This window comes from Heterocephalus glaber, unplaced genomic scaffold (assembly GCF_053883595.1).
Source record: "Heterocephalus glaber isolate CG9 unplaced genomic scaffold, H.glaber_assembly_v1.0 deba00001481, whole genome shotgun sequence".
Taxonomy (NCBI): domain Eukaryota; kingdom Metazoa; phylum Chordata; class Mammalia; order Rodentia; family Bathyergidae; genus Heterocephalus; species Heterocephalus glaber.
The window spans coordinates 2,949-23,684 of record NW_028258317.1 but is presented as its reverse complement, the minus strand read 5'-3'; the positions used below and the strand labels follow the sequence as shown (position 1 = coordinate 23,684).

Below are 20,736 nucleotides of genomic sequence, written 5' to 3'. Positions count from 1 at the left end.
GAGAGTTAGAGAAGGCAATGCTATCCACAGAAAAGCCAACAGGTCTCAACTGGTTAACTCAATAAAACTTTATTCCCAGGCAGTCTTCCAACATTTTGTAGCCATGCTGTTTAGAATATGCAACCTCCAAGGTCAGACACAAACATTGGCCTAGAAACAGCTTGGAGAAGTCCCAACTGGGTGCCAAAATATTCTAGGACAGTGCAGAGAGCTCCCTAGGACATTTGAATATTTTGAAGATAACACAGTGACAGATGCAACATAAACTATGACTACTATGTTTGGAACTACAGTAACTAGCAAATGGAACTGTTAGCTATATCTTTTGGCCTCAGGCACTATGAAAAAATGATTGAAGTCCTAAGGATGCCTTTACCAAGAAACTTTGAGGCCCCCTGCCTTAGAATTCTTTCTTCCACTGGCCAGAAATCAGTCACATTGGCCCTAACCTAATTGCAATGGAGGATAGGAAATAGTCTTTATCTTTATTTTTATTTTACTTATTTGTTATTTTTTGGTACGAGGGATCAGATGAAAAATTGGAAATCCAAGGTCACAGAGATATTAAACATTTGAACTCTGCTGTGGTTTGAGTGAGTGCCCCATCACCAACGCTTCTGTTTTAAAAGGTATGGTCATGAGCCTCTGGTGCTGCTGAGGAGCGGTGGAGTCTTTAGAAGTTTGGGTCTAGTGGGAGGACATTAGAATATTAGGGGTGTGCCCTTACTGGCAACATTGGGACCACAGCATCTTTCCTTTTTGGGCGTACCAGGCATAGAACTTGGGACCTTACGCTTGCAAGGTAGGCGCCAGAACCACTGAGCTAAATCCCCGGCCCCACCATTTTTCTGTCTCCTTTGTTTTCCAATTGCCATGAGGTATGCTGCTTCCTCCACCGGTTGTTCCTGTCACCTCAGGACCAAAGGAATGGGGCCTACAGCTCATAGACTGAAACCTACAAAACAGCCAAAATAGATCTTCCCTCCTTATAACTTGAGTATCTCAAGTATTTTGTCACAGTAATGGAAAACTGACTGATACAGACCCCAAGGCCATTATTTGCCACTGAAAACTAGAAAAAGCAGTAGATAGAAAAGGTGACTGGCTGTTGTTATCTATGAAATTAGTATTACTTGTCACTGATTACAGACCACTTTAATGTAGTTTATTCAGTAGATCATTACAGTTAGTATACCTCAGATTATTTGGACAGTATACATTTTTACCAAAGAGTGAAAATTTATGTAGTCATCCAAATCATGCTATGATGATTCATATGTCTTTTTTTTCATGCTTTCACGATGGTTTTCCCCAAATTATCACCTTTCAGCATTCCCATAAATGCAGCCGGCATGTTTTCAAATCCTTCGGTAATGTGTTCATGATACTGGATTTTGCCCTGTATCAAAACAACAACCAACATTGATTTCATATTCCAAATAATTGTCTCTTCTCATCCTAGCACAAATTTATCATTTATTGTTTTTAACAGTTCATATGAGGGAGGCAAGTTTTCTGTGAACTGAAAGTTAATTTGAGGGGCAGGATCTCCATACATAGTGTATTAACAGATTACGAAGTACACATAAGTATACAGCAGGTAGGTGTCAGATCACAGTATGAAAGAAGAAATGTCACAGGCTATGATTAAGCAATTGCTAAGCAAATTGCATAGAAAAGTTTGTGGGTTATTTTGGTACCAGGGATTGAGCTCAGGACTTCATGCTTCACTTGCCAGGCAGGCACTGTGCCACTGAGTTATGTCCCCAGCCCAGACAAGTTTAATAACAAGTTTAATGCAATGATTTCCGAAAAGGTGGAAGTAGATACAGAACAGAACATCATTGCCAGATACTGTCTATGTTATGGTTTATATCTGGATGTCCCCGCTAAAGTCTGACAAGTTCATAGGTGGGCTTTGTTGAGGTGACTGGAACACGGGGGTGTGATAATTACCAATGGACTAGTCACTCAGGAATTTATAGCTAAATGTGATTTGAGAGGTGAAGCCTGGTTGGAGGAGGAGGGTCACAGGGGGGATGTGTGGCCTAGGTCTATCTCTCTCTTCCTCTACCCTTTTTGCTTTATCTGCTTCCTGCCGCCATGCCGTGTGCTGTTTGTCCTCTGCTATGCCCCTGTGGCATGCCACCCTGCCTTGGACTGATGGACTGAAACCTCTACAAGCTGTGAACCCAAACATGCCTTTCCTCCTTTAAAATGTGAGTGTTGGGTAGATGGTCTGTTTCAAAAGTCATTTCTCGTAGTCACACAATGCAGAATCTTTACTCCCATTTGGGGCCTGCAGTGGTAGAGCTTTTTCGGGACGTGTCTATAATTATGGCAGTCCAATAATTTGTATCCCCCTCAGGCCAAGGTTCTTTTTCTGTGCGCGCGTGTTTTTTTTTTTTTTTTTTTTTGTACCAGGGATCGAACTCCCGTCCTTGCGCTTGCAAGGCAAGCGACGGAACCACTGAGCTAAATCCCCGGCCCAAGGTTCTTTCAATTTGTGCTTAGCATTTATTTAGGAGCAAGGGAGGGAAGGATTTACTTTAGGGAGGAAGATTTTTCATTTTTTTTCCCCCAGGGATACAGTCTGCTATGTGGGGCTGATTTACATTTTCAGATTCTCCTAAGGGGTCTATGTTGAGACAGGCTGGAAATAACTGGAAGCTTTTTTTCTCCAAGGTGTTCTACTGATGGTTGACACCAGGTATGAACTTAGGAAGAAAATTATTTGTTTTAAGGCACTCAGAAAACAGGGAAGCTCTGCGACTTGAATCCTTGACTTGAAACCCTCAGCTCATTGCTACGTTTTGAACAGGCATAGAATCTGAATAGAATGGAAAGCTAGAATCTAGTTTAATGTTTAAAAGAGAATGAATACTATTGTAGACTGAAATGTGAAGCCCTTCTTCCTCAATTCGTATGTTAAAGGCCTCACCCCAGTACCTCACAATGTGACTGTGTGTGGAGACAGGGCCTTTAAAGAAACAATTTCTAGGTATCTTCCTGAAAGTGTTAAAGACATCATATTACAGTGGTACATGCATACCCATGTTTATAGCAACATAGTTCATGACAGCTAAATCTTGGAAGCAGCCTATATGCCCATCAACAGATGAATGGATAAGAAAATGTGGTCTTTATAAACAATGGAGTACTATTCTGCCATAAAGAAGGATAAGCTTGAGTCATTTATAAGAAAATCGATGCACCTTGAGTCATGTTGAGTGAATCAAGTGCATGAGTTTAAATACTGCATAGTTTCTCTTATATGAGAAACCCAAAATAAAGAGCAAAATAAAAGATAGATAACAGAAAGTAGGGAGATAAATCTTTTTCAAAAGGGAAGGCTGCCAAGAGATGACACGTGGCAGGGAGGGTAGAAGAAGGGCATGAAAAAAAGAATGAAGATGTGTTACGTGCATGTACCAACTCCCCGTGAGGACTGTAATCATTATGTACTACAAACATGTACTAATAAAAAAAATGAAAAGAAAGATACAGTGAGGCCACATGGGTCGGTCATAAGCCAATAGGACTGGTGTTCTTTTAAGAGATTAAGACATAATAGAAGACTAAATAAAGATGCAGGGAAAGGACTCGGAAGAAAGAATTCTGTTGACACCTTCATGTTAGACTTCCAACATCCAGAGCCTTCAGAAAATAAATGCCTTTTAAGGAACCCAGTCTGTTGCTTTAAACTTTGTTACAGTAGCCCTAGCTACTGTATTAATACAAATAGTAATAGAAAATGTTGATGATAGGGGAATTTATGGTATAGAATGCAGACAATATGAGAGAGAGCTCTCTGTAGTATGTAAAACTGTTTTAAAATACAATGTATATTACAAAATCAAGATGAGAGGGAAAGGAAAAGACTAGAATTCACTAGTTACTTAAAGTAGAAGCTAATCAGCTTCACTTTGTTAGAAATAAGCATTATAGACATCATGCTCACCAGCACGGGGGTTTCTTGTTGTTAGCTGTGATCATGGAAAAGCAAGATTCTATTCTGTCATAGAGGACAAAAAAGCAACACGCTAGGAATTTAAAAATAATTCAGCTCTTCTCAGGATTCTAGAGAGCCCAGCCCAGCACTCCATGTGTTACACTGGGAAAACTGCCAAGCTCCAATGGCTGCCAGAGGAGCAATCTATTTTTTGGAATTGGGAAATGACCATGGGCCAGGAATTAGGAAGTATCATATCACACTTCCTTTCCAAAACTAGGATAATGCACCTTGAGCCCTTAGATTTCTAGTGACTAAAAGTCCACATGGTAACGGGGGGAAAATGATCACAGCTCATGATAAAAGAGGTTCTTCTTCTGGACCCAAAGGCACAGCTATAAGAAAGCTTTTTGTGACCTAGGACCTAGGACAGCCATGGCTCACTTATGTGCTGCTCTACTATTTATTCTTTCTACAACTTTTATCTAGTATATATATATATATATATATATATATATATATATATATTTCCTTTTCTTTTGGTGTTACGTACTAAACCCACAGCCTCAGCATGCTAAGCATGTACTATATCACTAAGCTACCTCCCTCAGCCCCTTTGTGCTTACATTGATTCAAACCCTATTCTGGCTGTTGCAGCTATATCAGAAAATAAAATGCATGAATGTTGTCTTCATGGAGGTTACAGTCTCATGGAAGGGAGATGGCAATACATACAAATGGGATTGCTATGGATAAAAAGACGAGATCAGAAATAAAGGGATACTTGAACTTAAAATAAGGTCATTTTAAAAGTTCCCCCATTCATTCTAATATTCTGCTGCATACTATGGTTACATCCAATTAAATATGTATTTTTTTTTTTTACTTTCAAGAAAGAATATATTTGAACCACAGAAACAAACAAAAAGATAGTAAATAAGAAAAAATAACGTAACAATTTATGTAAGTACCTAACATGAGCATGCTCTTACATCTAAAACAAAAAAATAGTAACATTGGTACTATATATATATATATATATATATATATATATATTTGACAAGTGTTCATTAAAGAAATCTCTAATATAAAACATTTAAAATGTGGAAAATATTTTTCCAGATACAAGAAATGACTGTTGAGGTAGGCACATCCACAATTCTTATAAAAACATGCAAAGATAAAAATTCATCTGACTACTCATTTCTCAGATGTACAAAACCTATGAAATTGTTAACCACTGGATACTGCCTTTTGTTTTTGCACTGAGTTTCAACACTGATCGGTATGAATTCTGGCTTATATAATTACTGCTATTTTTCAGTCTGTTATGCTCCAAGAGCATATTTAATATTAATATTTCATATTTAATATGAATACTTAGAAGAGGAACAGTATTTGTATCACAGTCACTTTCTTACTTTTTTTTTTAAGGCAGTATGTTTAGAAAATAATTATTACAAAATAGTGCTTTGGAAGATCTGAAACTTCAAATCAATGTGCTCCATTAATCATAACTAGATCTAAGAAGCCTTAAATGGAAAGAACACAAATGTAAAAAGCTGATGAATTTAAAGATTATAAAATTGGTTTATTGTAGAAGCAATTCAAGAATAACCAGTTAAAATCTTATCCCCATGCTACCCAATACAAACAAGAAGCATTAAAACACGTTTACATTAGGCAAACGCACATAAAGCAAGAAAGACCACATTAAGGCTGTGATTCGAACTCAAAAGGAGAAAGGACTCTTAGATCTCCTTCAGGTCAGTACCAAGGGTCTGAAAAGATCAAAGCACTGTGTCAGGTACACAATGCTGCTACAACACTGAGGTATAATTGAGCAAATTAAAGTCCGGGGAAAATGGAGACTATATATTTTTGTTTCGTGGGTACATTTAAGTGACTGAAATTTTAGGATCAACTGCCTTTAATGACAGCAAGATGCAAGACAAATCTTTACTGAAGTGAAAAAAGTTTATAAAGTTTTCTATCAACGTCCCACTAACTCTGAAATACGTATTTTAAAATAGCTAGGAGAGAAGATTTTGAATAGTATTCCAACCAAAGAAAGCATAACAGAAGTGCTGGATATCTCCATTAACCTGATACATCTATTATGCATTGTATATGCATTATTATGCATTGTATATCAAAAATCATAGTGTAACTCAAAAGCGTGTACAAATATTATGCATCAAGTCAATGAAAAATGTTTATCTTTGTGTTTTGAGAGAGTGTCATTCTGCAGTTCAGCCTGGGCTTGAGGTCACTCTGTACCCCAGGCTGGCCTTGAACTTGCAGCAGTCCTGCCTCAGCTTCCCAAGTGCTGGGATTACAGGCGTGTACCACCATCCCCAGCAAAAAATTTTAAAAGTTGCCTCATTCTCAGGTGCTTTTCAGCAAGGACTTGAAGAACGTGGAGAGACTTAAGGAAGCAGTCATGGGGCACGGAGGGATACCTATCAGAGTAAGCAAAAGCACGAACACTAAAGAAATGAAATCAAAGAGGAATAAGGGCCAGACTGTGTACAGCTTTGTAGGTTATTATAATAAAGCACTTTGGATTTATGCTAACTGAAGTGGAAAGGCTTGCAGGGATTTGCACATAAGAATGACAGTTAAAAGATCACTCTGGCTACCCAGATGGGAATTGTCTGTAGGCATGCAAAAGTGGGAGACCACATAGAAGATAGAGGTTACTGCACATGTCCAGAACAGGCGGTGTGGTAGCCTGGGCCACGGTAGGAGCAGAGGACATGCAAGAGCTGGTCAGATTCTGTACATATATTGAGGATTGAGCCATCAGGACCTACTGAAAGGTTGGACATGGATCTGAGGGAGAAAACACACCAAAGACAATTCAAGGTTTTTGTTTTGCTTTTGAAACAGGGTCTCACTACATAGTCTGAGATGGCCTTGGATTCTCCACATAGCCCACAGTGGCATCTAACTCACAATCTTCCCACCTTAGCTCCCCAAGAGCTCCCAAACCTCACGACTTCAAAGGTTTTGCACTCAGCAGTAGACGAGTAGAACGGCTATCTCTGAGATAGTGAAGTCTGAGTGTAGAGCAGGTTGAGCAGGAAGGATTAAAACATAAGGAGTTTTTGATGTATATTAGGCATCCAGGTACCAGACTGGACTGCAAAGGAGACAAAAATTGGGGGGCTCTCAGGATCCTGCTCGTATTTAAAGCCAGGAGCTTGGACGAGCTAATGAAGGGATAATAGAGTGTGGATAGGGAAGAAAAGAGGTCCAAGGACCATGCCTCAGGTCCTCTATTATTAATTTGGAGAGAAGCCAGAAGAAAAGTCGGCAGAAGATTAATTAGTGAGGAAAACCAAGTGCTAAGGAAGCCAAAGGAAGAAAGTACAGTAATGGAGAGCGATCACTCTCTAAAATATTCCCCCATAACCAAGTGATAGTACAGACAGACTACTGGATTTCCCTGTGTGACAGACACTGGTGACCATGAAGACAGCAGTGTTTATGCAATGGCAGCAGTGCAAAAACCTGATACATGGGTTCAAGAAAGAATGGAGAGAGTCGGCATGTATGTGTATAGATAACATGTCCAGGTATTTTGCTACAAAGGAGGAAATCAGTGAAGTGGTCTTGTAAGTGCAGTGGAGATGAAATTTAGAAAGGGTTCTTTTTGTTTCCTCTCCTATGTTAAGATGAGAAAAGTGAGAATGTCTGTATTTGAAAAGCAGTGATTCAATAGGCATGGAGAAACTGATGATACACCAGAGGGAAGAACGGACGGACTAATGGTTTTGAGTACCAAAAGCAAAGAGATCAAGTATACAGTGGAATGGGGCAGTTGTGGAGCTGCTTACCTCTAAAACCCATTTCCTCAAATCTTTCAGAGCCTTTTCACGGACTTCTCCCTGCCAGTTGTACACCAGGAACCCCTCCATGCGGAGTTGCTTATAGATAATACTTTCTGGGTCTGGACCTGAAAGCAGAGGGCACATTTGGCTCACAGGGTCCATGGAGGTGTCAACATGCCATGATTTACAACAAACACTGTGTGGAAAGCAGAATAATGGCCCCCAAAGCATCCACAATGGAAATCTGTGACTATTTCACCTTACATTGTAAAAAAGATTTTACCAATGTGATTACATTAAGAACTTTGAGATGGGGAGATTATTCTCGGTTAGACAGATCGTCTCAACGTAATCACAAGCACTCTTGTAAGGGCAAGAGAGACCCAAGAAAAAATAAGCGATGATGGAAGCTGGGATTGGCAAGGGTAGACAAGAGGAATAACAAGTAGGATGAAGATGGATGCTGCTGGCTTTGAGGATGGAGAAAGGGACTACATGCCAAGGAATACAGGCAGCTTCTAGAAGTTCCAAAGGTGAGGAAATAGATCCTCCTCTAGAGCTTCCAGAAGGCAGGCAGGCCTGCTGACCAGTTTAGAATTTTGACTGCCCGAAGAAGGAGAATAAATGACTGTTGTGGTAGCCACTAAGTTTGTGGTAATTTGTTACAGCAGCAATAGGAAACTAATGCACACTAAGATTCCTTGTATGGGTCAGGCAGCATTCATCTCTTACATCCTGGAAGTAAGAACCACCAAAAACTTCCCAAACAGTGCTACGGGACACAAAGAGGGCCCAGGGATGATGTATTAATAGTTTTCTGCACTTCTGAAGAATGATTGCTCTGATATTCCTGGTACATAGCATGCTTCTCTTTCTATTTTAATCCAGGCATTCTAGGACTTCCTTGCATTTCTTCTTTTTTTTAATTTTCTTCAAGAAAATTTATTTGTACCTCTTTGAGGAACTGGTATAAGCTTGTGCAAGACATACATTTAGGAAGTGGGTCGTCATACCACACTCTTCTCAACACAGGCAGTTGTTGCATTACTCCTGGATGTTCACAGTCCGGCCGGCATGGAGACTTCCGCTACTCTGTTTTGGCCTTCAGAGCTGCTTCCTCTCTCAGATGAGCTTTCTTTTTAAGTTCAAGGTTGTTAAAGACTCATTTCTTTTGGCAGCCTCCTTGCCCTCGATAACTATCACGATACATCCCAGCACCATCAGGGCAATCATTATGCAGCTCATCTCCATCGGCACCTTGTTCTTCACAGAATCGAGCATCTCAAACGAGACAGTCTATGGAATTTGGTCCTGGCTCTTGAAGCGACCTGACCGTCTCAGGATCTTCTTCTCCCAGACCGCGGGTTTGTGGCTGAAAGTGCTGGTTGGAGCTTGGGACTTTCCTGTGGTTTGGAGCACAATCCATTCAGTCTCTTCAAATCAGAGCTTCTGGTAAACCCTAGTGATGAGGAAGCACTGTTTTCATCTAACCTAAAAAAATTTCCTGCCACCAGGCGAAAGCTGCGCAGGCTCCCCATGGCCGCCACTTCGCAGACAACACAGCACCCTCGTGCTACCTCATCCCTGCATTTCTTGATGTTCTGTTCTTAAAGGAGATGCAAAGAACCAGTGTCCACCCCCAGCCTCAGAGTTAGCGAGAGACAATAGATCAGGAGACCCATGAGCTCTCACACCTGCCCTGTCCTTGCCATTGCAGAATACCAAGAGTCAGCCTGAAGAGTGGATCTCCAGTTTAGTGTGTAGAAGAATCATGTGGAGGGCTCACGGAGAAAGACTGCTGGGCCGTCCTACAATTTCAGGTTATGCATCTGGAGAGGGCCCCCAAAATTCATATTTATAACAAATTCCCAGGAGACAGGGATACTGTGGGCCCTGGGCCCACACCTTGAGAACCATCCGCCTAGAATGAGCATGCGGTTCTGTCACCCTGTAAGAAAGGGCCTATTTCTCCGTGGGACAGAAAAGGTCATACGGGCTGCCAGCTCCCCCGCCCCCCCACCCAAGGATCTTGAGTGACCAGAAAGTGAGAAAATAACACCTACATAAAGTCTTTCAGGTTCCAAGAAGTCAGGTGAAGGTGCCTAGCGAGTATCAGAGCCAGAAGAGCCCAGACAACTTGTGGAAAGTATCCTCAGCATCCTAGACACCTGGCATCACTCAAGTGTACAGTCCCCACTCTTTACTTTGAAGAAGGAAGCATTAAGCAAGAACATTGTCCTGAGCCAATAGAAACTGCTGCATAATGAGTGACACATTCAAATACTTCTTCAGAAGACACCAACAGTATTTCTTTTTGAGTTAAGGATTGAAACCCTATTTGCTCAACTTGGAAGAGAGGGAAATAGTATTGCTGATGGGAATATTCTTTTCTGAGAGCAAAACACCAAACATAGTGGTAAAATTGGTGGAAATAATTACTGGATTCCTAGGTGTCCTAGTAATGGAATATGTAAGAATTTCTGGAGATCAGAAGCAAGGCAGAACTCCCTCTGGTTAAAGTGGAATGGACAAGGTCACCTGACATCCCCATGACCTCTCTGAGTAGCTGAACTTCCAAGTAGTAATTGCTGAAAAGACTAGATCAAGTTCCTGTAACCAAAATACTTGGCTATATCTCATTAGACTGGGACTAAGAAAATGTATCTTGGAGCTCTGCTCAACTGATTGGCACATGATGCGCTGTGATTCTAGCTTAGCACCAAGCAGAAAAACGTAGGGAGAAAATGTCTCCTAACGATGAAATTGCCAAATGGATCTGGAGTTTCCTTCTTGGAGAAGCTCACACTTTGATTTTTTTTTCATAACTCAAGAGAGAATCTGCAAGTTATTTTTTCCTCAGCCCATGCCACTCTAAGCCCTACCTAGCTCCATGTGGTTGTTTCTAATTAGTGTGGCTGTAAGACATCATTCCCACTGATCAAGAATGAGTAACCAATTGATCGATCTTTGCCTAGATCTTCATTATAGTCTGAAAGATTTCTTTTTATTCTTCTTTCCCCCTTTTGGGGACCACAGGTAAATCTGTAACTCTATAACAGCATGAAATGATTAGGGCAGAGAACGACCTTATTTGAGGAATTCAGAACAAGGGTCTTTGTTGTGAGTCTACTGCTAATGGGATTCAAGGGGTCTCAGGTTGTTCATCTTCCCATCCATAAACTGAGGCCTGTACAAGATGTGGCGTAGGACTGGGAGAAATGCATACAGTTCTCTGTTGGCACTGCTTTTGGACTGCTGTGAGTGCGGAGAGAAAAGAATGACTTCAGTATAAGAGAGGGGAGAAGTGGGATATGGAGGGCACAGCAGGGCACAGACAAATAAACAAGGACAATCAAGGATGGAGGTAAAATACATACCCCCTTTCTCTTTAGTGGAAACTGTTAACTTGACCGGGCCAGGGTATCTTGCCACGCCAGGAAGCACTGTCTAAGACTGTGAGGAAACGTGGCAGACTGCCTTTCCCTTCACCCACATCAAGACACTTTCCACCCAATCCAGCACCTTCAGCAGTAAGACTAATATGAAGAACTCAGACATTCTCTTTCTAAATCAAATCTTGGCTATCTTTATATGACTTCACAGAAAATAATAGGTAATCAAAACTTTTAATAAGTGCAAATGTTTCTTCCATACTTGTTCATCCTGCTTTCAGTATTGAAAGCTAACTTAAGCAGATTTAGTATAAAATATATAAAATCACACTTCTAATCCCATAAATACTATTTCTTTATTATTCATCCAGAATATGATGAAATCTTTCATTTATGTTCACAGTCACTGGCCTATCCCATGTCGGTGCATCTTCCCTTGCCCGGTCTGTCTGCATTCGTGATCATTTGCATGAACTTGTTACCTGGGGGAAGTGGGCCAGTGCGGTTATACACGGAGATGGCCCCACAGATAGCAATTCTTCCAAACGCCTTCATCTGGGGTATAACGGTGTTTGAGAAATCGCCACCTACCTAAACAGACAGGGAAACAAACAAGCAAACACTTTACATAATGTAAACATGAAATTTACAAGAATCATAAAGTCACAATGTTTAGTAGCAAGAAAATTAATTGGGCCAGTCACGCTGCCACGCAATTACTAAGCTCAGCTATTCGGGAGGTTGACGCAAGAGGGTCGCAAGGTCAAGGCCAGCCTGAGTAACTCGGCACAACCTTGTCTCCAAATAAAACTTTTAAAAAGGGCTAAGGATGTAGCTCAGAGGTAGAGTGCTTGATTTGTATGTGCACGCCCTGGGTGCGATTCCCAGAACACACACACAAAACCAAACCAAACCAGAACAAAAAGAGTTAATTACATTAGCACATCTGTGCAGAAAATTACAGTTAGAAAGAGAAGTTGAAAATGGACATTTCCTGGGCCAGGGATTTAGCTCAGCGCTTCCACCGCCTGCCTCGCAAGCACAAGGTTCCGAGTTTGATGCCCGGTACAAAAAAAAAAAGAAAAAGAAAGAAAGAAAGAAAGAAAGAAAAATGGACATTTCCTTTAGACTCTAAGAACATATAGTAACAAATTTTAATTTGCTAAATGTTCTGGTTCTCTGATAAGTCCAATAGTTTGCTTCTCCTATAATCCAAACATATGGAAAAATATTGAAAAGACGTATGAGGAACAATGTTGGAAGACTCACATTCCAAATTCAAAACTTACTACAATGCTAAACTAATCAGGTCAGTGTGAGACTAGAAATACAGATCAGTGGAACTGAATTGAGAGTACAAAAAATGAACATTTATGATCGAATCGAATCGGACTGCTTCCTCCACTATACGCACATTATAGACATGGATATAATAAAAAAAAATCTGCAAAACTCTTAGAACTCACACAGGAGTAAATTTTGGTGAGCTTCAGAAAGGCAAAGCCTTCTTAGATGTGACACAAAAACCCACAGCAACCAAAGGAAAGAAAAACTAGATAAATTAGACTTCATCAAACTTTAGAACTTTTGTGCTTCAAAGGATAGCATCGTAAAAGTGAAGAAAACTTGTGGAATAGGAGAAAATAGTTGGAAACCTCATTAACAGTGGATTCTACATTTGTAAATTGGGATACATGCTACATTTTATTCATAATGCCAAGATCAAAACTCACAGAGATTTCTCTGGGCATTTCTAGACATGCATAAAGTAGCAGAAAAGAGACAGCTGTTCCCAGCTGACTAAGCAAGGAAGGTAATCCACTGCTTTTTTTTTCAACTCTCATGTACAGATAACCAAAGGATGGAGAGTCGGGGCGGGCAGTGCAGTGTAGTTCCAGTAGCCCGGGCTCTGGGGACCACTGGATGGGTATGAACACCAGGTCTGAGGGGAGGAGTACGTAGGGCACCCAGAGGCAAGTTACTGAACATCGCTGAACCTCATTTTCTCTTTTGTAAAATAAAGAAAATGGAAAATACTAGGAAGTGTTGTTTATAGGATTTAAGAGTATAATAAAACAACGTACATATCTGTATGCAGTTCTCCTAGAAGCAGTGGTTTAGGGGTCCTGGTGACTTTCCAGAATGTAACTAACTGTGAATAATGAAAATCAATTCTATCAGACACATGAAGAACTCTTACAACCCTAGAAATAACCCACTTGGAAAATTGGCAAAGGATTTGAACACATATTTCTCCAAAGGAGATATACAAATGTACATGAAAAGATCCCAAATATCATTAGCCATAGGGAAATGCAAATCAAAACCACAATGAAATACTTCAAACCCACTAAGATGGCTACAAGAAGAGAACAGACAATTACAAGTGTTGGTAAGGATACGGAAAAATGGTAACCCTCACAGATTGGAAATATAAGATAGTGCAGCCACTTTGCATAATAGATTGGCAGTTCCTCAAAATGATTAAATATGAAGTTACAGTGTGCCCTAGCAATTCTACTCATAGGTGGACACCCAAGGTTAATGAAAACGTGTTTGTACAAAAACTTGTATATGAATGTTCACAGCAGCATAATATGCAATGGCCAAGAAGTGTAAACAACTCAGATGCCCATCAATTATGTGGAGATAATTAAAATTTGGTATATCCATATAATGGACTATTTTTTAGCCATAAAAAGGAAGGCAGTATTGATAGATGCTACAGTGTGGATGGCCCTTGAAAACATTTTGCTAAGCATTAGAACTCAGTCATAAAAGATCACTTTTGGAGTGAGAACATGAGGTACTACTCTGTCATAAAGAAGGATAAACTTGAATTGTTTGTAAGAAAATGGATGCCCCTTGAGCCCATAATGTTAAGTGAAACAAATCAGACACACAAGCCTAAATATCTCATGGTTTCTCCTACAAGCGAAACCCAGAATATGAATAAAGAGCAAAATAAAAGATAGATAATAGGAAGTAAGGAGATAGAGCTTTCTCAAATGGGAACAAGATGAAGAGATGGAGGAAGGGGGAAGGAGGAGAAGGAAGGGGGATTTTTAAAAAGTAATTAAAATGTGTTATGTATGTGTACCAACTCCCCACAGGGAATGTAAACATTATGTACTACAAACATGTACTGATTAAAAAAAAGATAAAAGAGGCATATATATGTACTTTCTTCCTATATTTTATAGAGGAAGTTTAGAGATACATTCTTTCATATGGTACTTCATCAATTAATCAGGTAACTCCAGTTCACACTTACATTATCAAAATAGCGATCATAACCATCAGGGGAGGCTTTCTTCAAAGCTTCTTCCAAAGAATCTACTGTCTTGTAGTTAAAGGCAACATCAAATCCAATTTGTTTAAGATATGCAACCTTTTCATCAGTCCCTGCTGTTCCAACAACTTTGCAGCCCTAAATAGGGAGAAAAATGGCAACTATTAAGGAACCAGGAACATGAACCAACTGCACTCTTTTACTCAAGTATGGTCGGGATCCCCACGAACACACTGTCAGTCCTGAGTCCTTCACAAACAAATGGGACAAAGCAGACAGGCTGCTTCTAGCAAACAACAGCAGCTGCTCCGTAAATAGGGCAGAAGGACTCCAAATGCAGTATATAACACCCCTGGTGCCAACTGTGTACACACCTGAGCAGACCGTCCTTGGGCATCCAAGTCATACATATTTCACCCCAGATTCCTTAGCCCCTTCAATACCTATATAAGCCTGATTCCTTTCCCTGTTCATTGCTAATATCTCTTTGCCCAGGTGTTAGTCCATCCAATCACAGATGAAGTCTCTCCCACCTAGCTACCACCCACTATATCTCTCCCAGTATCAGTCATCCACACATGGAAGTGATAAACTCAGCTTTTCCCAGCTAGCTGCTCGAATTTCCCGATTGCTAGACCCTGTTAAGTGGAATGAACTTTCCTTTCAAAAGCCTAGTTTTGACCAGTGAATTCTTTATGACACACGCTTCATGTATAAGGAATACCATGTGGGGCTGACAAACCTCATGCATGACATTGGCCCCTATACCACCCTACAACCCCGCTTAGCTTGCCTTGACCCTCAACAGATCCTGTCAATGGTTTTTGGATTTGCAATTCACTTCAACCTGCTGCTTCAACAACCTACTTATTCGACTTCCTGGGTTTTTCATTTGGGCATTTGTTTTCCCCTTTCAAAGATGACTGTTCTATCTCTCGGTGCGGTGGTTCTTTAGACTATTCTTTGGCTCAGCCCTTGGCAACTGACCCTTCGTCTGATATGCTCTAAAGCACAGGACTCCCTAATCACGGAAGAACTGGAGAGCATTATGAAAAGCAGTCTTAGGATGACAGCACTGACCCAGAGGGATTAGGTCCTTGGGAATCTAACCCCAGCAAAATGAAAGAGCATTTTCAGATTTTTAATAATTAAATGGGATTTTCAACTTAGATTGTTGAAACAAAATCTAGGATATCGAAGTAGAATAAAGGAGTAAAACATACGCTATTGAAAGTTCATATACATATAAATCCTATTTTTGTATGAAAATATGTGTACAAACACTAGCAGAATATAAATAAGACATTTTAAATATAAGCACTGGCAGAATCTAAACAAAACATTGATTTTAAGTAATTAGGAAAAAAACAAATTTTACAACAGGAAGAGAAACCAATAACCAATAAACAAAACAAAATGGCTTAAATTCACCTATAAAAGCACTGTTCCAAATAGGGAAGAAATAAAATGCAGCTATCCACTATTTACACAAAATACACATAAAATGAACAGAAGGGTTGAGTGTAAAACAGTAACTTTAAGGGCAACTCCCATCAAAGTTTACGATGAAAGTCCCTTGGCTTTTGACAAAATATTTGAAACAAGAATACTGGAACTATTTCTAATTCATTTTGTAAGTTTAGCATAAATGAAGTCTAACTAGGCACTCTGAGTTTGCAAAAACAAAACTTTTAAACTCAACTCACCTAGAAATACAGATGCAAACATTCTCTTTTAAAATGTTACTGAGGGCTGGGGATGCAACTCAGGGGTACAGCATGTCTTAGCACCCTGAAGGCCCTAGATTCACTCCCCAGCACACAACTCCAAAAGATCAATTCCAAAGGTATAACTCTATAACATATCATATGTAAATAAAACTTATTCTAGAAATGCGAGATTGGTTCCATGTTGGAAAGCAAATATAACTCACTAACTGTAAAGTGAACATGCTAAACTGGGTATGGTGATACATGCCTGTGATCCTAGCACTACAGGATGCTGAGGTAGGATTTCAGGTTCAAGCCTCATCTGGGTAATTTAGCAAGTCAGTGAGACCTTGTCTCAAAATACAAAAAAAAAGGGATGGGGGACAATGTAGCTCGGTTCAAACGTTCTGGGTTCAATCCCCGGTGCACAATGAGAGTACAGTACTGGAGAAAGCTTCTTGGAGACCGTGGGACATGAAGCCTAGCCCCTGTCAAATTTATATGTGATACTGAAGGTGTTGTGAAATTCAATACTAGGTAGTATGAAGTTTTAAGACTGAAAGAATAGGAGCAAGAGTACTGCGGTGTAGGTTGGACCAGAAATGTATGCCAGATTGGAGGATCCTTATAGTTGAATGGGCCAAGTTGTGATAACCTTTGAAAGTCTAGCATGCATGGACTTGCATAACTGTAATATGAGTAACATTTTGTATAAAATTAGTGCTTTGCTTTGAGAAGAGGACATATGGTATAGGGATCAAAAGCATGGGCTTTGGTGCTAGACCAGGTTAAAAATCAAGCTTACTTGTAATTCATATGACCATAGACAAGCTGCTTACACTCAGGTGTCCAGGTGTCACATCCATAAAACAGAGATAATAGGAAGACCTAGTACTTTGACTGTGGTAACGATGATGCAAAATAATGCAAAGCAAAGTGCTTGGCGTGGACCTGGCATTTGATGAGTATGCAGTAAATAGTAATAGTAGCATTGTTTGGGAAGAGAAAAATTTGGAAGAAGACTAGGTTTGAAATAGAAATCTGACATGAGGATCAAGAACTTGCATCTGTTAACTAAGAAGCATACACTTTCCATCTTCCTCAATATTTTTCCTAACCTTTGTGTTAACTTGCTTGCCTATATTGCTGTTCTTTTCCCTGTTCAATAGAGCACTAATTGAAAATTATCTGAGCCATATTCCTTATCATGACTTTCTGTGTTTCTGTTTCAGTCTCAATACATCAGTTTAGCAAACAGGAAATGTTCTGTCTGCTATTTCTTTCAGAGTGTGAGCCTAAAGGGGAGTTGGAGGTATCTGTTCAAAACTGCAATGTTTTTATGGAAGATTTAACTTTAGAGAAAATAGAAGAATGCGTCAAGGATGATGATTGTGGCCCGATAGCAGAATTCTGGAAATGTTATGGAAAGTCCAAGGAAGATCATAACAAACAGGGACATTCAACAGGATCAGTTATACAAAAGAAAACTCACAGGCGAGACAATAAGGGTGAAGTATGAGACCCAGAAAAGAGCCCCAATGGACAGAAACTCAAATGGACTTCTGACAAAGCTGAACATCTGAAAGCCTACTTGAAGAAGTGTAGAAAGTTTAATGAATGCAAGAAACCCTTCAGTTTACATTCAGATCTTGTTCAGAACCATAGAGAGAATAGTGCTGAAAAGCCAGAGAAAAACAGTGAAGCTGGAAAGGACCTAAATTCGTCTTCATCTCTTTCTGAACATCAGAAATATGAGAAAATTCATCTGGGGGCTAAATTCCAGAGTGCAGTAAGTGTGGGGTAGCATTTACACAAAGCTCATCCCATTCTAAGACAAAAAACTCTACCTGTGAAAAATGTCAAGAAATTACAAGATGCAACTTCACATAAAACTGGAGAAACTACTTATAAATGTAGTAATGTGGAAAAGCCTTTTGCTTTAGGGCCCCCCCCCACAGCAACTATCATAGAATTCACACTGTAGAGAAAAACTCTACGTGTCTTGAATATAGAAAAACTCATAGTGGTAGTTCATTGCTCAAGGCACATTACAAAAATCAAAATGTAGAAAAGCCCCACAAATGTGATGATTGTGCAAAAGGTATCACCCTAGCTAATGTCTCTAAACATCAAAGAATTCATAGTGGGGCAAAAACACTGTGTCCTGGTGCTCTCTGCCACTGGAAGGGCAGAGTAGCCTGGGTTTGGCCCTGCCCACCCTCCCAATAAGGCCACGCCCAGGCGGTCCACGCTTTGTCACTGCCTGCAGAGATCTGTGAAGAGGCCTTATCATTCATTCTTAGCTCTTAATTCTTTCTGAGCTGAAATGCTGCGTTTCATTTTTTAATCAAATCATGTCTCCTGGCTTTTGTAGTCTTCTCCTATACCGTTCCTAAACAAGATTTTAAAGATACGTAGGTGTGTGTTTGTCTGTAATTTTCTGTTTTGAGATGGGGTCTCTTCTGTTGCCCAAACTGGTCTTGAGCTCCTAGCTCGAGGGATCATCATAGTTCAGCTTCCCAAGGAACTGGGAGTATGGGTGTGCACCACTGTGCCTGGCTTCATCGGTAATTGTGAAAGAGCCTTTTCATCTCATCTTTTTGAAATTGTGTCCTAAGAACTAGTGCTTTCCACCTAAGAGTATTTAATGGAAAGGTCATACTGTCTGAAGGATACTTTCTACCTAAGGGAGAGTGGTATTTGCAGACTAAATCTGGGTGCTGCTGGGGTTAAATGGATGGGAAGTACTTCTCCTCTGCAATTCCTACCTCCAGTCAACCAACTATAACCAGGTTCCTTGTCTCCTCTCCTAAATATAACTGATTAAGACAGTAATAAGTATAGTATTTAACTATTAATACAGAAAGTTTCCTACTAAGCAAAGTGAGAGAAGGGAACTTGTTCTATTTTGGCACTTATCACCACTGTGTAAGCATTCTCCAGTACATAAAACTATATCTCTTCACAAACACAGAACTACATGAGGAAAGGAGTAAGACCCCTTGTCTGAATGTCCATCCTTCTCACCCACAATGTATGTTAGATTCCAACATCAAATGTATAAAACCTGTCTTAAGTTGGTCCTGTTCACTCAGCCTTCCTGTACTTCTTTTAACTGATGAAAGATTATTTTCAAGGCCCTCCTTAGCATATTTGTATAGTTGCTTACCTGATATAAATGCAATATTAATGCCTTTAAAAGTACAAATCTATGTCAAAGATCAATTTTTGTTTTACTAAAGATTACTTAGAGGAAATAAGAAGAGTCATATTTACTTTCCAAGTTCTTCCAGTGTTTTGAGACACTGGTTTACACTTTATGTCAGATGTACTTTTCTGTAATATCAATGTTCAAGACACAGTGAAGCAAAAATTAAATAAAATAAAAATAAAGTAAAAATTTTCAAAAAATCCCTGAATGATTCAAGATTTTACCACTAAAACCAAAATTTATAAGCCAGGATTTATTATATGCAAATAGTTCCTGCCTCTTTTGTTCTCTTTAAAACAATGAAATGCATTTGTATAAAAGAAAAAACGAATTCATAGTGGGGAAAAACCCTTTCAGTGTAAAGACTGTGGGAGAAACTTCAGTGACAGTTCATCTCTTTATCAACGTCAGCAAATTCATACTGGAGAAAAACCTTATAAAAGTAAGTATTGTGGAAAATCCTTCAGTCATAGATCTTCCCTGTCCAAACATCAGAGAATTCATACTGGGGAGAAACCATATACATGTGATGAATGTGGAAAAGACTTTAGACAAGCTTCTTGCCTTAAAGGACGTGAGAGAATTCACACTGGCGAAAGGCCATATTTGTGTAATGACTGTGGTGCGACTTTTAGCCATTTTTCAACTCTCCATTATCATCAAAGACTTCATAGAGGAGAAAAACCCTACAAATGTGACCAATGTGAGAAAGCTTTCTCTGCCCATTCCTAGTCGTCATATGATAAGCCATACTGGTGTGAAACCTTACAAATGTAAAGACTGTGGGAGTTCATCTCTTAATGAACATTACAGAACTCATACTGGAGAGAAACTCGATGAATGTGACTTTTGTGGAGCAAGCTTTACTTGAAGCACAATCCTTGTAGAACATGCAAAAATTCATACCAGAACAAGTGACCATGAATGCAATACATGTGACAAAATATTTAAAAGTATTTCAAGCCTTATCAGACATCGGGCATCACACACCAAAATGTAGTTCTGCAAATAAAGTAAGATGGGCCAGGGGGTTGGAAATTTAGCTCAAATTACTGGAAAACCTGGGATATGAACTACCACAACATTGATTAATAGCTGCAACTTCAGTGGGTTAGCAGCTAGAGAAAATTCTTCTCCATTCATCCCTCTTCATTTCAAGGATGTCATCTGCTTTTTAATGGCAATAGAGTTGATAAAGCCATGTGGTAAGTGCAGAAAGTATGAGATGTGAAATGGTTCTAAAAGGCCAGTCTTAAATTTGAAAAGTGTTTTTCTTCAGAGGATTTCTCTCTCCTGCTATTCTCCCACTCTAGTGTATCAAGATGGAAAGAATTTGACTGGACT

The 20,736-nt window shown here is 39.7% G+C and overlaps 1 protein-coding gene and 2 pseudogenes across 1 annotated transcript; 1 reads left to right on the top strand and 2 right to left on the bottom strand.

Annotated features, from left to right (window-relative positions):
* Positions 1-50: 50 nt before the first annotated feature.
* On the bottom strand, positions 51-14,652 carry LOC147825767 (prostaglandin reductase 1-like). Its single transcript, XM_087184193.1, has 4 exons — positions 14,455-14,652; positions 11,663-11,771; positions 7,795-7,913; positions 51-1,399 (listed from the first exon to the last, which is right to left on the bottom strand). Exons 2-4 carry the CDS (start codon positions 11,733-11,735, stop codon positions 1,289-1,291), a joined length of 303 nt encoding a protein of 100 aa, XP_087040319.1. The 5' UTR covers positions 11,736-11,771; positions 14,455-14,652; the 3' UTR covers positions 51-1,288.
* LOC147825768 (protein FAM162A pseudogene) lies at positions 7,920-11,656 on the bottom strand (annotated as a pseudogene).
* Positions 14,653-16,489: 1,837 nt separating the features above from the next.
* Positions 16,490-20,513, top strand: LOC147825766 (uncharacterized; annotated as a pseudogene).
* Positions 20,514-20,736: the final 223 nt, after the last annotated feature.

Bases quoted from the DNA above. Each gene is read 5' to 3' on its own strand.
- LOC147825767 (XM_087184193.1), bottom strand. From the start codon at position 11,735: ATGAAGGCGTTTGGAAGAATTGCTATCTGTGGGGCCATCTCCGTGTAT. The intron at 7,914-11,662 runs GTAACAAGTTCA...CTCTGCTTTCAG, and splicing joins CACTGGCCCACTTCCCCCAG to GTCCAGACCCAGAAAGTATT. The intron at 1,400-7,794 runs GTAAGCAGCTCC...GTTTTGATACAG, and splicing joins TGAGGAAATGGGTTTTAGAG to GGCAAAATCCAGTATCATGA.